We start from the raw sequence: 21,846 nt of genomic DNA on the forward strand, positions 1-21,846 counted from the left end.
ATTTTCTTTTCGTATGATTTACTACCCATATTGCCGTCTGACTACGTAAACTAAAATCATTCTAAAATCATAAACTTGCATTTTATACAAAAATAACACTTTAAAACTTCTCTTTAAAAAATCAGTTAGGCCTCTATTTACCAAGCAAAATTTAATAGCATAACTTTTAAGTATGTTTGCTTAATATAATTTTTTCATAAATATTTAAATGCTCACAAAAACTTCTGTGCAAACTTCAAGATATTCTATTAATATTATAAATATTATATTCAAAAAATTCATATGAATTTCTTTTGAATAATGCACTCAAATTCTCATATTCTTAAAATAAAGTGTCTCTCAATTCCATCTGGTTACTTTCATTTTCTTTATTTTTACATAAGTAAACAACTTTCGTATTTAATTGAAAGATGCCACTAACTTTCATTAATCAAAAAATATCGATACTTATACAACTTTGATCTTTAAAATCGAAATTAGCCATTTTTCATAATCGTTAATTAAGTAAGAATTTAAAAAAAAAAAATTGTACACGATTTAAAACTTACTAAACGCGATAAAACAAGAGATATTTTCACGGAAAATATAATTTTTTTATAATTATTTGTTAAATGAAATTTAAAAAAGAGAACAATGAGAATGAAATTGACAAACAATACAGTGGAAATTTAAAAAATTAAGCAGTTAAAATTTATTTATGAGAAATCGTGAATTGTGAAAAAAGAAACCTATTTACGAAAATTGTTTGTAAAATGATAGGTCAATTGAAAGCAGAATTGGTAAAATAATGCATAGTATGAATGAAATACAAAAAAAAGGAAAAGGGGATATAAAATCAATAGAATAGAAATTAAAACAAAACATAAAGGTTTATTAATCAAAATTTATTTATGAAAACTCACGGGAAATTATTTCAACTGCAAAATTTAATTTGATCAATTATAAAACAAAATTGAATGAAATCAAAAGGGATCGAAAAATAGAATAAAAAATAACACAATAGATTGGAAATTTGGTTTTAAAAAAAAGGTTTAAAATTTATTTGTTAAAAATCATGGGAATTCGTCCCAACAGAAAATAGAGTTCGTTTTCTTGTGAAAAAAATTTGAATGGAATGAAGAAAGGGTGACGGAAAATATAAAAAAGAAACCAATCGAATTAAAATTTGTATTAAAAAGTAAAAATGTAAACAATTAACAAGTACTTATGAAAAACCATGGAAAATCATCCCAGTCAATATTTAATTCTGGAAAATTTGAATGGATTACCAAAAAGATAATAAAGACTCCAATAAATAAAAAAATCGAATAAAAATTTCATGAAAATTAAAATTCATTTATAAAAAATTATTGCAACTTCATTTCATTAAAAAAAATTAAGAACTGAATTATCGTTTTAATATTTTTTTTAATCAAAAAACGCAGCAGACATAGCAAACGATTTTATATGTTTACAATTTACGAACGAATAAAAAAAGAGGGAAAAAAATGGTTTAAGTTGAATAGATTTAGAACTGTGTGCGTGACACATTATATTTCCCCCCACTTTTTTTACTTTCATAACTTCAGAGTATTTTCCATAGATTACGAAGGGTTCATAGTTTTGGATATTACAGTTTTATTTAACGTCCACAATCGTTGCTATAGCAACAGAGGGGGGTCCGCATCCAATAATTCCTTGGCGGCATAGCCGTTACCGCCCGATTTCAGCCAACTCCACCAGCAGCCAATGCTGAATGACAGAAACAGAAAGAAGATTCCATGCTTAAATCGAATTTCGAATACAACAGAAAATTTCATAGGAGTTTAAATCCCTTACTATAAGAGTTCCAGGTAAGTTATTAAAATTTTTTCGAATTACAAGAGTAAAGATGATTTGTAGAGTTATCGGAAAGTGAGTTACTGCATGCTGTATGGCAGGGAAGAAACTGTTAAAGAGACGCCATTGGTAATTCAAGGGCTCTGTTTGGTTGCTTGAATAAAAATGCTATAATAATTAAATGCTTATAAAAATAATTTATCATAATTCGGTAAAATTATTTCATTCTAATTTTTAGTAATAATTTCATCATGGGTTTTTACTAATAATATAAAACTCCGAACTAATCGGCATGATCTGAGAAGAGAGCAAAAATGACATTCAAGTGATTGGTTTCTTTGAATTGTTTATTCTTTAAAATTTTGTATAATTATGTATGATATTGTGATTATTGATAAAACAAGTAATCATATGATAGTTATAAGATAACTGTATAATATTTATAATTCTCACATATATTCAACTAAAGTATATTAATAGTTCTCGCGTATTTTTTTTAAATTTATACTTAATTATATGATGATTCTCGCACATATTTTTTAAAATTTAATCTATCTATGTATGATATTGACAATTTCTATGTGATATTGATAATACAAGAAATTATATGATATATAAATAACTGTATTATATTTATAATTCCCACGCATATTCAACTAAAGTATGTCACATTAAAAGATCTCACTTATTTTTTAAATTAGGCCTAATTATATAATAATTTTCTCTCCTACTTTTTAATATTTTGTCTATTTATGTATGATATTGATAGTTTCTATGTAATATTGATAATACAAGTAACTGTATGATAATACAAATAACTGTGTATTTATAATTCCCACGTATATTCAACTAAAATATATCATATAAATAGTTTTCACGTATTTTTTTTAATTAGACCTAATTATAAGATGATTCTCCTCATAATTTTTAGTATTTTATCTATTTATGTATGATATTGATAATATGATAAACTATATTTTAGTTATAAGATAGCTGTATAATTTTTATAATTCCCACGTGTATTCAAATGAAGTTTACGATATTAATAGTTCTCAAGCATTCTTTAACCCTTTTCCTTTAACGCAGAATTTTTATTGAATATATTTTTCATACTTTTTTTCATTTTTTTAGTACTAATTTAGGTCAAAATAAGTGAAAAATATTGTATTTAGCATTTTAATAATTTCTGGTAATGAATTACAGCATGAAACACCAATGTCTCGTCTTTTTCTGCTTTAAAGACAAAATCTTTGAAACACAACTCACTTCCAAACAATAATTTTTCAAATTTGCAGTTACTTAGATCTAAAAGAAACAGTTATCCATCATAGAAATTTATTTAATTAGCAAAATCAATCATTGTCAAATTTTTGAATATGAATGAAAAGAAAAATTCAAATATTTCAAGAATCGGTGCCAAAAAGTGAAAACAATCGGACATTCAATATTTTCTAAAAGCTGTCCAATGCTATCAAACTCGATCTCTTAACCCCCCCCCCACACACACACAGACACTGGGCTTGACCGGACATCTTTAAAATCTTAAATATAAATTTCTACTTTTAAATAGGATTGAGCCACCGCGATAGCTCACGGGATAGAGCGTTCGACTTCCAATGCATTCGAACCGGGTTCGAATCCCAGTCGATACGAATTCCGCATCCGGCTTGCACCGACCACAATGCTGACGTGAAATATCCTCAGTGGTAGACGGATCATGGGTTAGAATCCCCTCACCGTCAGACTGACCGTAGGAGGTTCTCGTGGTCTTCCTCTCCGTGTAACATGCGGGTTAGCTCCCTCAAAAAGTCCTCCAAGAAGGCAAATTTTTCCCAATACTCGATCCAGGAGTTTCTTTGTCTTTTATATTGCGTTCAAAAATACAAGGCTACGGAGTTGAACATTAGTAGTCGTAAACCCATAAAATTGGGTCGGCTGTTCAACGACGGTTACAAAAAAAAAAAAAAAAAAAAAAAAAAAAATAGGGTTCATATTTAGGATTTCAAACCACCACCCCCGTGAAGCCACCCCCGGTTGAAAGATCAAGTTTGGAACCATTTTACAGTATTTAAAAAAATTGAATGTGACTACTTTCACTTTTCGTAAGATGTGCATTTCTCGAACTATTTGACCATTTCAAACCAATTTTACACCCTATATATACTTACTGTATATGTAGGGGTACTGTATATATATATATATAGTGTGTATATATAGGGGTACTGTATATATATATATATATATATATATATATATATATATAGTGTGTATATATAGGGTCAACTGTATACTTACTGTGTAACACAGTTATACTAAACAAGTATATTTAAAAAATTCACAAACTTTTCGCAAATCAATAATAAATATTTTGCAATGTAGTTATAATTGATGCTGGTGTGTTAGAATTAAAAAATGGTAACTAAAATACTTCAAAGTAACTTTACTGAATTATAGTTTCATAAAAATTATACATTTTATAGCAGTCGGACGATGAAACTGAAACAATAAATATAATTCCTAAAAGAAATCTACTGCAAAGATATCTTACAATATTTTTAAAAAAATTATAAAAAGTAAAATGTATTAGTTTTCATGTAATAATTAAAAATAACCAAAAAAAGTTAATTAAGTTACACTAATTGAGTTTTTTATTAAAAACCCCTAATTAAATCGCATTTATGATTTTACTATCTTCTAAGCTACATATTTTCATCTGAAAAATTGCGTTTCTCAATAGAAATTAACATTTTCTCTCAAAGGCCAGAAAACTGACTTCTAATGCGTCTACCACTGGAAATATTTTCACATAATAGTTCAATAGATTAATAGTTTTTATTCCTACTCTTAGAAAACTAATAAAATGAAAACAACTTATCTGATAATTATACACTAAACTAAGAGCATTATATCAATTCCATAAACTAATTCAATAAACTAAGAGCATTATATCAATTCCATAAACTAATTCAATAAACTAAGAGCATTATATCAATTCCATAAACTAATTCAATAAACTGAGAGCATTATATCAATTCCATAAACTAATTCAATAAACTGAGAGCATTATATCAATTCCTTAAACTAATTCAATAAACTAAGAGCATTATATCAATTCCATAAACTAATTCAATAAACTAAGAGCATTATATCAATTCCATAAACTAATTCAATAAACTAAGAACATTATATCAATATATGCTTCGTCAATGTTTGTCAAATGAAATTTAAGAAATTCCATTTAAATTTCTAGTTTATTTTCCTACTTTGCTTGACACATCAACACATTAACTCAGCTGGGTATTAATCGATTAAATTATTTAACTATTAATCGATTAACATTTAAAACTATCAATTGATTAACATTTAATACTATCATTTGATTAACATTTAGTACTATTAATCGATTAAACATTTTATGGCGATTAATAGTGTTCCATCACCATTTATAGTTTTTGTCTAACTTTGATTTTTTTTAAATTCAATTTTAATCTGTTTTAAATATAATTTTATGTCATTAGAATACGTTTCTAGAAAAAAAGTACTTTTTCAGCAAATTTGATTATTTTGACAAAATTTATGAATAATATTAATTAAAACTTTCATATCAGTTTAAAGTATTAAGACACCATTTTCATCATTTCGAAAGAAAAAAAAAAAGATAAAGGAAAAGAAAAATGAAAATTGCCGACTTACAGGATTCAAGATCTTAGCAGACAGAACGTGTGATAGCCGCAATCGAACCTATCGCGTCACTTGCACTCTACAATTTAATTCTTATTCTTTTTTTTTATTTTTAAATTACTTCAACGCTTTAATCGATATGTGAATGAATAAATTAATAAATCAATGGTTACTCTTAATCGATGCATAGATAATAATTAGTTAAAAGATCTATGCATCGATACTATGCATCATAGTTAGTAAACGGGAGAAAATCATAGTAATTATTGCACATCTAGAGAAAATACTAACAAATTATAATATATATTGTGCAATCATATAATTTTAATTAAATGTTCAAAGTCTAAGCTGATTCGAGCGAAATTATAAAAAAAAGAAGAAAAGAAAAAAAGAAATGCGTCGTAAAAGGATTTTTTAACTATTTCATCTGAATAGTAATTGCAGTGATTTCTTTAGTGACGTTTCAATAGTAGAAAATCATACTAATTATGCACATCTAGAGAAAATACAAACTAACTATAATACTTATTATGCAATCCTATAATTTTAATTAAATGTTCCAATTTTTAGCTGTTTCGGTCGAACTATTTTTTTGTTCTTTAAGGAAAGGAAAAGACCTAAAAATAGTTTTTAATATTTCATTTGAATAAAAAAAACTGATTTCTTTAATAACGTTTTACGTTTAATTTTTAACACAGGCTGTGCTAATGATTAACTAACGGATTCAGTTTCCGTTCGTGAATGAAAGAATAACTGGAGTGCGTCATAGCGTGACTCACTAAACATTCCCAAATCGATCAATGCCGACATGTGCAGCCATCAAATCGTCTCCGCAACCTTGTCCAAATCATGTCCCTCGCATTCTAATTTACCTTCAACCCCCATACAGGATATCGAATTTATTTTATAGAATAGAGAAGCATCTACGTGGTTGATAGAGCAGTGACACTGTCGAAAATATTGATGAAACTTTAATACATTGATAAGTGTTAATTTTCTAAAATCATTAAAATTGTATTATTAAATATCAACCTTAATAACTATGAAATTTAAATTATCCTGTATAATATTATTATCTTGCTCACATCCATTTTCTGGCAAATTGAAGGTAACTAACAAATCCAACGTGCTTTAGTAATGCAGTAAGAACGCGCCATAAAAGAATCAGTTATTTACTCTTCTAACTCTATTTGTCCTTCTGTATTCATATTTTTTAATCTGGCAATCTTATTGCGAAAATATTTTAAATCATTCTTGAAAAATTCCGTATGTGTAAGTTCATTTGAATTGGCTACTCACTTTATAGATTTCGTTTTATGCTTCGTTCTGTATTTTCTGTTGGTGTGTTTTATTTCGTATAATATTTTTTACTTAATGTGTTCGATTTTCGTTAAAATTTTTTGAGTGCTCCTCACACTATTGTATTGATTAATTTTGCTTTGACTATATTGATACAATATTAGAAAGCACTCCTTTTTGATGATTTAATCGTGTGCTCTGCTGAAGCCATTATATTTTTTCATTGTTTTGTTTTCCGGCTTTTTGAATTATTTTTTTAAAAAAAAAATATTTTATAAATATATTTTATTTGAATAATTTTTCTTCTTTTCTTTCTCTCTCTCTCTCTCTCTCTATATATATATATATATATATATATATATATATATATATATATATTTATAGGTTCAAAATGAAGATAAATCAAAGGAAAATTACTGACATTTGGGGGGGAAAGGCGGGGGGGGGGGAAGAAAAAAAAGAAAAAATAACAAACAACTGAAGAAAAAAAAAAAGGATAATTTTCTTTTTTTTTTCTTTTTAGAGAACCGGAAAATAAAAGATATACTCTTTTCACCAGCCCACACGATTATATCCGCGAAAAAGAGTGCTTTTTCATATTGTATCAATATAGCCAAAGCAAAATATATTAATACAATAGTGTGAGGAGCACTCAAAAATTTTTTTACAAAAATTACAACAAATAAGATAGAACACAAAAAGTAAAAATAACACGCAAAAACAGAAAATATAATAAAAAGAAAAAACAGAATAAAACATAGAAGAACAGGGAAAACATAGTTTCATCTATAAAGCGAGTAGCGAATTCAAATGTACTTACATGAACGGGAAATTTTTCAAGAATGATTTAAAAAACATTTTCGTAACAAGATTGCCAGATTGCAAAATATGAAAACAAAAGCGCAAATTGAGCGTAACTAGAGGAGTTTTGTTTTAAAGTGCCGTTCTTACTGCATTGCTGAAGTGCTTTTGATTTGTTAGTTAGTTACCAAGGATGGGCCCGAAATGGATGTGCGCAAGGTAATATTATCCTGGATTATTTAAAGAAGTTGACCATAAATAATTTTAGAAAATAAATATTTATTTAAGAAAAAAATAGAAAATAGAAACATAAATTGCCTGTTTTGCACATAATTTTAGCCACGAATTTGCCCGAAATGGATTTGCACATGGAAAGATCATATAAATTAACAAAGAAAAATTTTTTTGGTGGATAATTTTAGCCACGGATTTGCCCGAAATGGATTTGCACATGGAAAAATTGTATAAATTAATAAAGAAATTTTTAGTAAATAATTTTAGCCACGGATTTGCCCGAAATGGATTTGCTAATGGAAAAATTATATAGATTAACAAAGAAAAAATTTTTAGTAGATAATTTTAACCACGGAATTGCCCGAAATAGATTTGCACATGGAAAAATTGTATAAATTAATAAAGAAATTTTTAGTAAATAATTTTAGCCACGGATTGACCCGAAATGGATTTGCACATGGAAAAATTATTCAAATTAACAAATAAATTATTTAGTAAGTAATTTTGGCAACGGATTTACCCGAAATGGATTTGCACATGGGAAAATTATATAAATTAACAAAGAAATTTAATTTAATTTATATAATTTTCCCACGTGCAAATCCATTTCGGGTAAATCCGTTGCCAAAATTACTTACTAAATAATTTATTTGTTAATTTGAATAATTTTTCCATGTGCAAATCCTTTTCGGCCAAATCCGTGGTCAATTAGAGAGAAACAAAGAATATCTTTAAAACGCCTCATTAGTTTTCCTTTAGGGTGACCCGGGGTAATTCACGATCACTCTGTTTCTGGGGTAAATAATGATCACGTAAGTTTCATTTTAAAAAAATTATTCTTTTTTAAATTTAAGACATGGACAAGAATGCTTGTACACTTTACTAAAGTATAACTACATTTACTTAAGAATAATTTTTTGTTTAATCTTACAAAATAAGTATCTTTTAAACTGCTTTCTGTATTTTCCATTTCAAAGATGGGTTTCAAAATGTACACATTTCTACAAAGATCTCCCTCCTTCTCTTAATAATAAATATTTTGAGTCACTTTCTTTTTCTTTGATATAAAAGTAGTGTAAGCTTTTGTTTAATTGTTTCACATCTACTGTAAACATTATAATTGATTATAGGAAACTATATCAAATGTTGCCCCCTACAGATGGGGTAATTATTGATCAATGGGGTAATTCCTGATCATTGTCATTTCTTCTTATAAATAGTATATAAAATAGCTTATAAATACCTAATTGTCTTTTCTTAAATAACAGTTCATATTCATTAAGTGGAACAACTATAAAATATATTTTAACTGTCATCACAAAATTTGTTTTTAACTGTATACAAGACTGTATTCTGATTTGCACCATTTCTGGCTTATCTTACCTTGCTTCTATCTTAATTTTATGTGTGTACATCGTTAGAATAATTTTTAAGTTTATAAATTAGCCTAGTATAAATATGGTGAGAAATTATAAGCCTAAAAAGGATACTAAGTTTCTAGAAAACAAAAGTAATGAATTTCTTTTAATGATTGAAAATGAAAATTTCAGTGTGAGAGCTGCTGCCAGAGCTGTTGACATACCTTACTTAACTTTACACTTTCCTTTAATGAAGTTAAAAAATCCAGCAAAAGTGACCCATGGAAAAACTCTCTTATATTTCAGAAGAACATGAGAATGAGTTGGCTGATTGCCTAAAATGTATGGCACAATGCAAAGATTTTTGAAAATTTAAAATGTTAATCGTTCTTCTTGCTTTTAAATAAATCATTTTATTAGTTGCTTAAACATATCTTTTTGGTTTATTTGTTTGATCTTGATGTCTTATTTGTTAATTACAGTTATATAATTATTTTTAAACAGCCCCTTTACAATAAAAACTGGTGATCAGTAATTACCCCAGAAGTGATCAGGAATTACCCCAGAAATGATCAAGACCAGGGGTAATTCCTGATCACTAAAAATTTAAAATCTTTTAAATTCTAATTAGATTTTCAAACAAAAGAAGGTGGCATTGAACTCATCTCATATAGCCTCAAACTTCCAGCAAATATTAAAATTGTATTTTGAATAGTTTTTTCACAAAATAAATGTTTGCGTTTTTTGATCAGGAATTACCCCAGGTCACCCTAAATAAAGAATTTTTTATTCCAAACAGTTCCCTCATCTTGCGGGTTGAATTCAAAATGATAAGGTGATCACTAGTTAACTGGATTTACATACATTTGCAGGTTTGTGTGCCTTGTCAAATAGAAGGACAGCAGGGTGGGATTCAAACCCGATACCTCAACGCTTTGCACAGTGTTTGGCGGGCGATATTGCTCGACCCCGGTGATCATCGATCGTAGTATGTTCAAGTTATAAAATTAAATAAAACTTGCAACTCTACTGAGAGTTAATAAGAGAAAACATGATTTATTGTGAAAAAAATAAATAGAAATGCTTTATTTTTACAGGTTGATTCGAATACTGTAATAATGATTGGAGAAATACAGACTAGACGGAAATCAGTTACAAACAATAAAGCTTCCCCAGAATCGACTACTTTTACGGATTTTGAAAATAGATGATTTTGGATGATTTAGTGAAATAATAGATTTAGTAACAGTATATGGAAGAATCAAATGTCAATCATACAGAATAAAAAAGGTCAGTATCATTTTCCCCCCTCTCTAGTTATATTTAAAACACAAGAAGTTGACTAAAAAAATAGGTTTTATTACTTAGAATAAAAATGTTTATCCAAGAATTCACATTCGAATTCTCCCTGAAAGGAATATAGTTTAGTTATAGTTGTCGTCACGAAATCCAGTGACGGACCGCAAGTTTTTTTTGCACATGGTGAGAGTGACCGACTCCTAATTTTTTCAGCTACGGAATCCTATGCCACTGCCCGGTATGCCCTACATCAGTGTTTTTTTAAGGTTCAGTGCCCGGTATGCACTCCGAACACCGATGTTTCTCCTAATTCATCATAAATATAATAATATCAACGAATAAATTAATATCAAATCGGATATAACAAATATTTCGGACATTCACCAAAGCGACTCTATGATTGTTGACATTCATGTGTGTGGGAAAGTCGACATTCTCTTGATTTCGCATACATAACATGAGGTTGAGTGAAAATTATCCAAGTAGACAGGAGCCCTGATTGAATATATATATATATATATATATATATATATATATATATATATATATATATATATATATATATATATATATATATATATATATATATATATATATATATATATATATATATATATATCAGGGGTCTGTCCAGACATTTTGTAACAGGTCCGTTTTTCGTGAAATTGTGAAAAAATTACTCACATTCTTTCAACCAGGGTCCGCTTTTATGAATTTGTGCAAATAGGGTCCGTTATTGCAAAAAAAAATTTTTTCAAGGAGTTTTTAAATTGTATAGACATACAAGATTATGCTCAACACTGTAAAATTGTAATTAAAAAATTAAATTTTAAAAAAAAAAAACAACAATTGCTCCTTCGAAATTAGAGATGCAACATACAAATATTTGGTATTTAGCCTATACTGCTGAACGCAGAATAATAATTTCAGACGAATAATGGAAGAATCGTCTGCCGAAGACAAAACTTAATTCGTTTACACCCATCTTTCTTGTTTTCTGCCCTGGAAAGGGTTTATTCGATTAACAAAATAATAATGAAGATAAACAAATTTGTGAAGGGTCCGATTAAAAGAAAAATCATTTTGTGAAGGGTCCGTCAACGGACCCAAATTTCTTCTAAACAGACCCCTGTATATATATATATATATATATATATATATATATATATATATATATATATATATATATATATATATATATATATATATATATATATATATATATATATATATATATATATATATATATATATATATATATATTATATATATATATATATATATATATATATATATATATATATATATATATATATATATATATATATATATATATATATATATATATATATATATATTTATATATATATATATATATAAAGCTTAAGAATAAAAGAGAGTAACTCAAGAGGATGTCCGTTTTTTAAAGGTTAAAAAGAAGCATTAAAAAAAGGTTTTTCTGTACCGTATCATAGCAAACGTAGTAACTGAAGAAGCCATTTCAATGAGGCGACCCGTGATTTCTTGAACTGGGGCTTCCTCGCTAAAAAAATAACAATAAAATAAAATATAAAATAAATAAAATGAGTGCATCGAGAACGGAAACACGGGATGCGGGAAGGATGGAGATTGTCTCTCCCCCTCCCCTACCGGCGCGTGTGGATCGGGATGCAAGAACATGGGGGTTGCAAATTAGATTTGGGCAGATGCTCCCACATTTCACCGCCAATGATAGTGATTCGGGGGATTTATGGCTCGTGTTTACATTGTAACTTGGCGATGAACGAAATGGAAAGTTAGTTTTTTACTCCTTTTCGATTTTAGTTTGAGATTAAGTATCGTGGTTTTGTTCTAAATGTTTGTTTGATTTGTTCTGAAAGTAATTAAGTGCGACAAGCTACAAAACAGTTGTAGTATAGTTTTCACGGTCATTAGAAAAAGTTTTCCAGACCCTTTGCAAAACTTTCATTCGTATTATTGCCCCCATTTTTTAATGTTTTTCAAATATATTTCAACAACTAATAAAAAATAAAAACAAGGAAATGAAGATTTTTGCTATTAATTTTAATAACACTTTTTATGTTTAATCAAGTAAATTTAAACTCACTTTAAAAACCAATTGAACGCAATGTTTTTTTTTATTTTTATTATTTATAAAATAAAAGAACATATTTCATTACGAATTTTAATAGATTTTGTGTTGATTATTGACAAAATTTCATAAAAAATTTTATCTTTCAAAATTTGATAAAATTTCAAAATTGATTCTTCTCTCTCAAAATTGATTTTCTCCTTGAAAATTTGATAAAAAACAATGGATACTAAATTAAAGTAACTAAATTCTATATGAAATCATTGAGCTAATTGTAATGTTGTTATTAATAAATTTACTAAAAACTTCTTTGCTAATTTATATTTTTACCGCGTGTAAATCTAATTCGGGTAAATCCGTGGCTTAAAATCTATGCAAAACAGGCAAATCAAGTTTCTCTGCTAGAATTACGTTAATGTTAATTTTCTAAAATTGTATAATTAAATATCAACCATATTTTAACTATAAACTTCTTTAAATTTTCCAGTATAATATTATTATTTTGTACACATCCATTTTCGGGCCCTTCCTTACTGGAATAGGAACGCAACATAAAACAAAATATTTCTATTTACGCTTTTAACTCCATTTGCGCTTCTCTTTCCATATTTTGTAATGTGGCAATCTTATTACGAAAATATTCTAAATCTTTCTTGAAAGAATCCAGTACATGTAAATTCATCTGAATTCGCTTCTCGCTTTATAGATTTCATTTCATGTTTTCTTTACATTTTATTTCCTGTTTTTTGTGTAGTATATTTTTCACTTAATGTGTTGGATTTTGTTTCAATTATTTTGAGTGCTCCTCACACTATTGTATTGATATATTATGATATGGCTCTACTGATACAATATTAGAAAGCATTCCTTTTGTATATAATCGTGTGAGCTTTTGAAGAAATATTATCTTTTCATTTTTGTTGTTTCCCGGTTTTTTAATATATATACAATATATATATATCGCGTTTGATTTTATACTCTTGCATCTCGTCAATCGCAGCAAAAAAATAAAAAAAAATAATAATAATAATAACAATAAATAAATAAATAAAAATTTTATATTTTATAAATATATTTATTCATTTATAAACTATAAACTGATAAGCTGATTCACTAACTTATTTTTCCTACCACGTGTTCTCGCTATCCTTTATTCACTCGCTCTGTTAAAAATCATTCTTGGTATATTTTACCGAAGCCCCGAGAGCCGTAATGCGATTTTTAAAATGAAATAATTTTAACAACAAACAACTACGTATAAATCATACTAATTATTAAAATTGCGTGAAAAAAATAACTAAACAATTATTTCGTTTAAAAAACATTAGCAAACAGTCGTCATAGTGAATAAAAATATTAAAGAACACGCTTTGTTAAATAATTAATTAAAATAAATTAAACTAATTATAAATATTGAGTGGAAAAAATAACTAAATAATTATTTCGTTTAAAAAACATTAGCAAACAGTCGTCATAGTAAAGAAAAATATTAAAGAAATCGTTTTATTAAATAATTAATTAGATTATTTTACTGTAAATTACATTTACTAATAAGAGACCCATTCGAAATGCCAAACGTTTTGATCACAATTTCGTGAGTTTTAAAAAATGGTTGAATTCACGATACCATTTAATTTAAGTCAAAAATGTAATATCGTAACAGAAATTCAGGAGTTAAATAGTGCTCCTATTAACAACAAATGTCACATTCTAAAATAATAAACGTCAAGGTGTTATCTGAAGAAGATATATGGGGCGATAAAGCATCCAAAAAGGTACTATTTCCAACATCAAATAAAAGCATCTGTTGGCGTTAACTTGCAAAAAGTGCGGGTCGCCAGGATATCTCTATGATATAAGGGCATCCCCAAAAAGCAATCAGGTGGTGGTGTGACGTCACGGAAATCGCACGCGCCGTCTGTCACAATCGTCCACGCGCCAGCTGGCCAATGAGCGAGCAGCCGGTATGGCACTTGAAAAGGGTAGGGGGAAGTGGCACGCGCCTCAAAACTATACATTTATTTTGCAAAAAGCCCCCTCTCCCGTTAACTATATTCTCTTGTAAGCCAACAAAGGGTACCCTTCCCGTTTTTCCAGCAGATGTTTTTTTTTTTAACTTTTTATACAGAATTTTTTTTTTTTTGAAATGTAGCATACAGGATCAGATTTAATAGTACTCATTCAATCATGTAGAGCCGTTAGAATCAGTCGCGTGCGCTTCTTGTTATGTTGCCAACTTGTTAAGTGAAATTTTATTTGTTATAAAATCCTCTTGTTTATATTTATTGAGAATAAATACGTTCTGTTAATGTCAATTAAAATAATCTAATAATGTTTAAAAAACAAACATCATATGGATTTTCAAGTGTTAGAAAATTTCTCATTAAATCTTGTTGCAGAATATGATAAAAGAACCAGAAAAAAGTAAGTCAAAATTTCTTTCAATTTTTAAGTGCACTCGTTTTTTTATTTTTAAATTGCAGTTTGTTCTACTTTTAATAATAATATTTGAACTACAACAGTTGCTTTATTTTCAACCTCATATTTACCTATTTTACAACTCCTTAGGTGTAATTATTCTTATGAAGTTATTCAAATTATTTTTGTTGTTAATATTATTTAAAAGTACGAAAGCACTTTACAAAGAGCTCATTATTATCACACCCTAAACGAATTTCGATGTAAAATAGAGATGATAAAAATTCGACAGAGATTACGTCATACCAAAGAGATTAATATACGGTTCAAGATAAAAATTATATTGACAGAAAATTAAAAATTTTAAAACATTTAAAGGGAAAAATCATAGTATCGCTGCAAAATCATTGACAATAGAGACATCATTATAATAATTATTATTAAATTACTTACATTCCCGCTGAATTTAATGCTCAACATAACTAATTTTATTTTAATAAAACAAATTAATAATGATAATCAATGTTCATATTAATCACTAAGAATAATTGTTTTATTAACAGTCATTTAAAGTACTGTAGATAATTTTTTTAAAACTCAAGCATGCATTCTGCTTAATAAGTAGTCCTGACACGATAATGCTAAAAATAATGACGAAAAACCTCACGAACCGATTAATTTTCCATCTTTTTGAGTTATTGAAGTCGTAAATATTTAAGATGTTGTTATTGATACTGTCGTCTTTCTTCAAACTTCTCTCTTTCTCAAATTATAGAACAAAAAGCAGATGACTTTTTTTTTTGTGAGGGAAATTTCCGCCATTTTGGGAAATTTAAAGTTGCAGTAATAGCTAATAATAACGATATGAGATTTAAGTGCAACTAAATCTTAAAATTATCATTGTCTGTCTGCCCTCCAAAAATCTGAGTGGGAGTTATTTTTCATTAAGAAATCCAGTACAGACGATTTTGTTTCCATAAAAAAGTAGAGAAAAAAATCGTTTGACAAAAATCATTGACTTTGATATCTTTTTGTAGACATTCTTCTTTATTCATGACATGCGTATCATACGTGTTGTCGATTATCACGATTGTTGAAAACAGAATTTTAAAAATTATTTAATAAAGTAATAAAGTGTTCATATAACTTGCATTACTATTTTTTTTACCCTGTTTTCTGTTAACAAAATACCGTTTTTTATCTTTATTTCTTACATTGAAAATTTCAGACGATGTTAGAAATAATTGTTTTCATTTTTTACTAGAGTAGAATTTATTACTGGTATTTCTTCTGTGTAATTCTTATCATAGAACTATTGCTCGAATTTAAAAAAAATATATATATTTACTATAATTGCTATTGATGGTGAATTACTTATAATAACTGTTAATGGTTTGTTTTTGAATTTAAACTTTTCGGAAATTATTTAGCTTGAACCAGGTAAGCATATGAGAACAATTTCTTAGCTACTGTTTCTGATATTTTTTAGTAATAAGTAGTGTTTCCACTTTCTACTCTATTTTAAAAAAATAGTTTTGTTATAGAAAATAATTTATACGAATTAAAATGGCAAATCACTATAGGTATAACACCTTATTTTAAAAATTAATGAAGCTATTAAAGTACAATACATTTCGAATAAGAAATTAACTTATATCATAATGTTAAAAAGCATTATTGTTTATTCTTAATGTTTGAATAATGCTTATATAATTTCTTTTTACAGCCATGTCGATTACAGAAGAACCTCCTGTCTTAAGTAATTTTTGTAGTGATTATTGGACTTGGAATAAGAAAGATAAATCACATGAAGTTCTTTTGTACGGTGATAATTTCAAGACCGCTCAATTTCACCCTAATTGGAGCAATGGTACAGCTGGAGTAAGAGGCACAAGAATATTAAATGGAGGACGGTACTATTGGGAAATTAATATCAGTCAAAGGATTTTCGGAACCAGTATGATGTTTGGTATGTACACATCTTACTATTTTTATTCCAAAATACTGGAAATTAACAAACTAAATATGTTACATAAAATTTTATTTAATTTTGGCATTAATTTTTGCACTTTCTTTCTTAAAAAAAAACTTATTCCGTGTTTATTTGTGATCAATGCGTGGCCTGCAGTTGTTTTAAAAAAAGTTGCCGTCTGCGAAAAAAATCGTGTAGGCAAAATGATCGTGATTTTTTTTTTTTTTTGATTTATCGGCAATATGAAGCGAACCTTGTTTGATGCTTTTAAAAATGATGACAAATTTATCGGTTTTGTTGAAAGCTATGTGCTAAAACACAAAACAACTTAATTTGAGTTAAAAAGACACAAAAGTGATATTTGGCAAGCGATCGGCATATAGAGAATAATTCGAGAATGAACTACAAACATTATTAATGATATTGATGCTAAAAAAAAATTCAGTCAGCAAATAAATAAATAAAATATGACTTTTTATACTAAGACTGAATTCATTTTGTAATTAATTTTTTTGTTCTGTAGTAAACTAAGTACATCAATATAATTATAAGTTATGAAAATTGTATCAATAAACTAAGACAGCGAATTTTCATAGCAGGGGAAATTTTTAGCAAATTGTATAATAATCTGTTTTGTTCTCAGTACATATTCGATATTATCTATTATTCGGGTTATAACATAAAAATTAATACTCAATGAATAAAATAAGTAAAAAAATTTGCCATTTATATGTGATCTTCCATTTTATTGTAAAATTGTTTTGGTTAAAAGGGGGGGGGTTTATAATTTTTTTTTTATTATTAATATATGAAAAAAATTTGTTGAGTACCTAATAAATAATTTTGAAATGATTTCCTTTTATTCATTGAAATGTGTTCGAATAAAATTTTTTTACAAATTTTAGCCTATCATTAGGTTCAATCGAGCACATTTTACCGAATAAAATGAACTGAACATTTACTCTACAATATTAATTTGATACTTATTAAATAAGCTCATGTAGTTCTCCAAAATGTACCATTTCTGTGTAAAGGGTATTCTTAAAGCAATAACATTTTCCCTCAATCGAAACTGTTTGTAAATCAAATAGTTGCACTAATTAAAACCGTTGTTCTTTTTCTGCATGGTAATAGCTATAAAGCTATTAGTCTTATTTAAACAGTAAACTCTTTAATAGAAATTCATTTGTACGCAAAGAGGGAGAAAAAAACTATATATTACAGTTACGCCGCACAAACACATGTCCATTCGCGTGACGAAAAATTGTCATTTATATATTGTAGAAATAAACTGATTATCAAAAAATGCGAGCATTAGGTCAAAGAAGGTTCAAATAATGCATTACAAACATGAGTTCACGGTAACGAACATGGATATAAACTCTAAAACAACAAATTAAATTTTATAACCGTCTTTGAACACTCGATCCAATTTTGAGTTTACGACTCCGTAGTCTTGTACTTTTGAACCCAATCCAGAAAACAAGGGAATTCCTAGATCAAGTATTGAGAGAAATTTTGACTTCGTGGAGGACGTTTTGATAGAATTAACTTGCATTTGCACGTTACATGGAAAGGAAAACCGAAAATCTCCCAAAGTTAACCTGGCAGCAAGGGTGACTAACCCATGATTCGTTTACCACTGAGGATATTTTACGTTAGCACTATGGTCGCGATGCGAGCCGAGTGGGGAATCGCTTGACTCGAACCCGGGTGACCTCATTGGGAGACGATTGCTCTATCCCCTGAGCTACCACGTCTCACAATAAATTTTCTGTTCATAAGCAATTTTTAAGATGCTTTTTAAATCTTCCAGGTATTGGAACAAAGAAAGCAAAGCTGCACACCAACGCCTTCATCAACTTGTTGGGAGAAGATGAAGAGGGGTGGGGATTGTCGCACAAAGGCCTTCTATGGCACGACGGAAAATGGCGTCAATACACCAAGCCATTTCGAGAGAACGAATCCACAAGGGTTGGCATTCTTTTCGATGGGATAACAGGAACACTCTCCTATTACAAAGATGGCTGTTGTCTAGGGGTGGCATTCAACGATCTCCACCTGGTGCAGGACGAACTCTACCCCATCATATGTTCTACCGCAGCAAAGACTGAGATGTCTTTGGGAGACACCAAAAGAGAATTTGGCAATCTCCAGGATAGGTGCCGATCAGCCATCCTTACCCTTCTCAATGAAGTGAATGACGTTAGTGAATTGTGTTTGCCAAAATCTATAAAATCATACTTAACCGAAGGTGTGCAAGAATTACCCCCTATGGATAAACCGGAGAAACCACCAGTACCTCGGAAGCGTAACAATTATTGTACGAGGTCTAGAACCTGTAGATATGTTGGCATGGATAGTGTTCCGTACACTGCTGAAAATTATTACTAGTGAGGTTTTTTATGTGAATTTTTAAGTGCATCCTTGATAGTTTATAGGGAAAAAAATGAGAGTTATGGCTGAACGTTACAATTTAGTCCTATTCGAAACTTCTAAGGACAAATATTTATTTATAAACATGTTGTATCAGTATTTTGTCAAAATGATTAAGAAAATGTTTTGGCAATCAGCTTCCCAAATGATCTCAACTACCTCAATGTGATGTTTTCTTTCATATATATTACTTAGTTTTTTTATGTTTGTTTTAAAATGTTTCTTTCTTAAATTATGACTGACTTACAGCTTGCTATACATCAGTTTTTATGTGTGTGTAGTTCATTAATGAATGTATCAGAAGTACTTTTCACTAAGCTAAGTACAATAGGAACTACTCTTACATTTACTATATCACTTTTTTTTCTTTAGCAAAATTGAGTAAATTTAGTCTAACATGACTGTTAACGTCAGAAATATTAGTTAAAGATATAAATGCATACTTTATGTCAATGTATAGAAACTAAAATTAAGTGTGTATTCAAGTTTTTACTGTATCATTTCAAAATAAAATAATATGAAAGATTTTTATAAAGTAGAAAATAACTGCTTAAAATAATAATCCTGACCTAATCAATTATGGTTATTCCAAATAGGTGAACAGTTGTGATAAAAAAATTTTTTCAACCAAAGAATTAAAAAAATAATTTATTCACGTATGAAAAACATGAGTATTTACTTATAAAACTCACTGTATTTTTAAAAAAAAGCTTATAAATATTTAGCTACAAGAATCGGTAATAATTGGTATTCTTTAATTTTAAGGAAAGCTTATGCACATCGCAATCAGTAATTCAACAAAAAAATTTTTTTTTAAAAGACCAACGGCTTCATCAACTAGTTCACATAATAGATTAACAAGACTGAGAATAATCGGGGAAAAAACTTTTATAATATACAATAGAGAAAGTGTCAATAGATCAAGCAATTTAAAGAAAGCTATATTCTGTTGCAAGTTTAGAAAAAACTATTAACCCTAAGGAGAGATCCTATTTGCATTTAAGTGCACGCCAGATGGATACCAAGTTGCTAACGCAAACGAATATCGATATCGCCAACTCTTGAAACGACATTGCACAGCCTATTTTATTTTTGATTGCTTTTTTCAAATCGTGTGAAATGAGGATAACAAAACTTGAATAATAACTAGAAAGTAATAAGAATTAATGAAAATGATATTTAAAAATCTTAGCAAATATACGCCTTTCCATTGAATGAAACTGACGAAAGAATAAAAAATATTCTTTCTTGCAGACGATTTTCTTCTACAGCAAAACAAAAGTAAAAACTCTTTATCTTTCATTTGATTTATTAAGGACAGGGCAAGACGCGTAATTTCTAGTAGTGAAATCAAATCCAATGCTCTTGCAACATCATATAGTTGTTTCCTTCTCAAGAAGAAATGTACTCTCTTATTTATCGAAATAGGTCGCCAAATCTGGGATTTCAATAAGACTATGAAACTGTAACCCTTTTAAATAATTCTATGATATATATTGTAAAAGTAAGCACGAATCAAATTTCCACCTGACGTGTTTAACATTTAAAAGCTTTTACATTGTTTTGAAAGCATATTTGTATAACGAAATGAAACTGAACTATATGCAGTTGCGAATGATTACTAAAAATCTTATACCACAATAGTCTTTTCTTAATTTGCAACGGAGTGTAATCTGCAGAGTTCAAGACAAGCTTCATCCCATAACATGCTCCGCTGAGGTTAATACTGAAATGTCTCAGATGGGACTCTAAACGAGAGCTTGGCTACCTATGAGATAGGTAATGTCTGCGAGTGATATCATGTTGACTAAAACCAATGAAACTCAAAGATCACAGGTACCTTGTCAGTGCTAAAATTAATTCACTCAATCTGGTGTCTATATTGGCATGGATAGTGTTCTTTATACTGATGAAAACTATTATTCGTGATATGCCATAATTTTAAGTGAAACCAATTTAGGTGTCTGTTCTTACTCATTAATTTGTTGAGAAACATTGAGTAAATTGTTATAAAATTTAGCACCGTGACTCATACTATTTTAATGAAACCATCACACATTCATATATATATATAGCAGATAAAAATCTAAAATAATGACATGTGCTTTGAGTATTTTGTCAAAATGAATCTTGAAATAAATGTGTATATATACAACATCTAAATTTGCTAAATTTTATAACATATTACATAAAGTTATAAAATTTAGCACCGTGACTCATACTATTTTAATTAAACCATTACACATTCAGATATATATATCTGAATAAAATCTAAAATAATGACATGTGTTTTGAGCATTTTGTCAAAATGAATCTTGAAATAAATGTGTATATATACAACATCGATGTAAATAGAATGATAATGAGATAGTTATTTTTAAATAGATATTGTCACGTTTTGATGCTTCAAGGCAAAAATTTGCAATGCAATTTTATAA

The 21,846-nt window shown here is 28.3% G+C and overlaps 1 protein-coding gene across 2 annotated transcripts; it reads left to right on the top strand.

The window, feature by feature from the left end:
• Positions 1-1,580: 1,580 nt before the first annotated feature.
• Positions 1,581-19,921, top strand: LOC107454280 (SPRY domain-containing SOCS box protein 3). 2 transcript variants are annotated; one of them, XM_087152507.1, is made up of 4 exons: positions 1,581-1,832; positions 10,289-10,481; positions 16,727-16,969; positions 18,789-19,921. In XM_087152507.1, exons 2-4 carry the CDS (start codon positions 10,457-10,459, stop codon positions 19,364-19,366), a joined length of 846 nt encoding a protein of 281 aa, XP_087008633.1. In that variant the 5' UTR covers positions 1,581-1,832; positions 10,289-10,456; the 3' UTR covers positions 19,367-19,921. The 2 variants fall into 2 exon arrangements, with proteins under 2 accessions (XP_087008633.1, XP_015926901.1); XM_016071415.4 differs by lacking the exons at positions 1,581-1,832; positions 10,289-10,481 and adding an exon at positions 14,463-15,006.
• The last annotated feature ends 1,925 nt before the right edge of the window (positions 19,922-21,846 follow it).

This window comes from Parasteatoda tepidariorum, chromosome 9 (genome assembly GCF_982258835.1).
Source record: "Parasteatoda tepidariorum strain Cologne lab strain chromosome 9, Ptep-v5.0, whole genome shotgun sequence".
Classification (NCBI taxonomy): Eukaryota; Metazoa; Arthropoda; class Arachnida; order Araneae; family Theridiidae; genus Parasteatoda; species Parasteatoda tepidariorum.